Source organism: Cyprinodon variegatus, unplaced genomic scaffold (assembly GCF_000732505.1).
Source record: "Cyprinodon variegatus isolate N-32 unplaced genomic scaffold, C_variegatus-1.0 Scaffold521, whole genome shotgun sequence".
NCBI lineage: Eukaryota > Metazoa > Chordata > Actinopteri > Cyprinodontiformes > Cyprinodontidae > Cyprinodon > Cyprinodon variegatus.
The window spans coordinates 282627-283813 of record NW_015150974.1 but is presented as its reverse complement, the minus strand read 5'-3'; the positions used below and the strand labels follow the sequence as shown (position 1 = coordinate 283813).

The 1187-nt window shown below is 39.7% G+C and overlaps 1 protein-coding gene across 1 annotated transcript in view; it reads left to right on the top strand.

Moving 5' to 3' along the window:
• Positions 1 to 1187, top strand: part of LOC107095049 (vesicle transport protein GOT1B) — a 2647-nt gene extending 1460 nt beyond the window's left edge. The window contains exons 3-5 of the mRNA XM_015391011.1: positions 234 to 412; positions 495 to 576; positions 670 to 1187. Of these exons, the coding sequence (XP_015246497.1) occupies positions 234 to 412; positions 495 to 576; positions 670 to 708 (300 nt within the window). The 3' untranslated portion in view covers positions 709 to 1187. The remainder of the gene's footprint in view (positions 1 to 233; positions 413 to 494; positions 577 to 669) is intronic.

Sequence of the window (1187 nt, the reverse complement as noted above, 5' to 3'; positions counted from 1 at the left end):
GTTCTGCACATCTCTCTCTTGCTCGCTTCGTTCTGCACATCTCTCTCTTGCTCGCTTCGTTCTGCACATCTCTCTCTTGCTCTCTTCGTTCCACACATCTCCTGTGAGCAGGATATTTTTTAGCAGTGCAATGTTTTGGAAATCTTGTATGGAAGATTTATATTTTGTTTTGTTTTGGTTGACGAAATGCAACACATCTGTAAGCCCTGTCATATTTCTGCATTTGCCTGCAGATTCTCTTCGTGTCAGGCCTCTCTTTTGTCATCGGCCTGGAGCGCACCTTCAGGTTCTTCTTCCAGAGACATAAAGTGAAAGCCACAAGCTTCTTCTTGGGAGGGATTTTGGTGGTTCTGACTGGCTGGCCGATCATTGGAGTCGTTCTGGAAATCTATGGTTTCTTTCTCTTATTTAGGTATCGTCACACATAAAATAATGCGATAAAACACCTCTTTTTTTAAAACACATCTCACATTGTTTTCACTTTTCATTTACAGGGGATTCTTCCCGGTGGCGGTCGGATTTATGAGGCGAGTGCCCGTTCTTGGATCTTTTCTCAGTTTACCGGGAATTAGGACAGTAAGTGTGATTTCAGTCATTTAGAAAATAAAATAGCAAAATGCTGCTGGAGGCATCATAGCCTTTTTTTGTTTTTATTTTACTTTCTTTCAGTTGGTGGACAAAGTTGGTGAGAGCAACAATATGGTATAACACGACGCTGCTAGCACAAAGGAGGGCTATCCTTGTGTTTATCATGGATTCTCATCGTGATTGTATGTTTCAGTCCTTGCCATTCCAGAAACGTTCATGTATGCATTTTCCTGCTGAAAACAAACACGTTTGTCTGTAAATGTTCCTCCGACTGCATCCATTCCCCCCTGGTTTATTCATAAGGAGCATCTGATTGAGACTGGACTACGATACAGATGTGTTTCTGTTGTTTTTACCTCTTTCTACCATTACCTTGCAATATTTATGGACTAAATATTTGGCAACACTGGACGATCTCAGAGGAAAGTCAGTGCCTGGGAGCAATCCTGTTTGACATGTAACTGAAATATTAATATGGAGTTTTGAATCAAAAAAAGGTTGTTTTAATCTTTACAGAAATGTGAAGTGCTGTAAGAAAACAGTTTGAAATGTTTGTACTGTAATTTTTACAGTGATTTTTTTTCTAAGTAAATACTTGT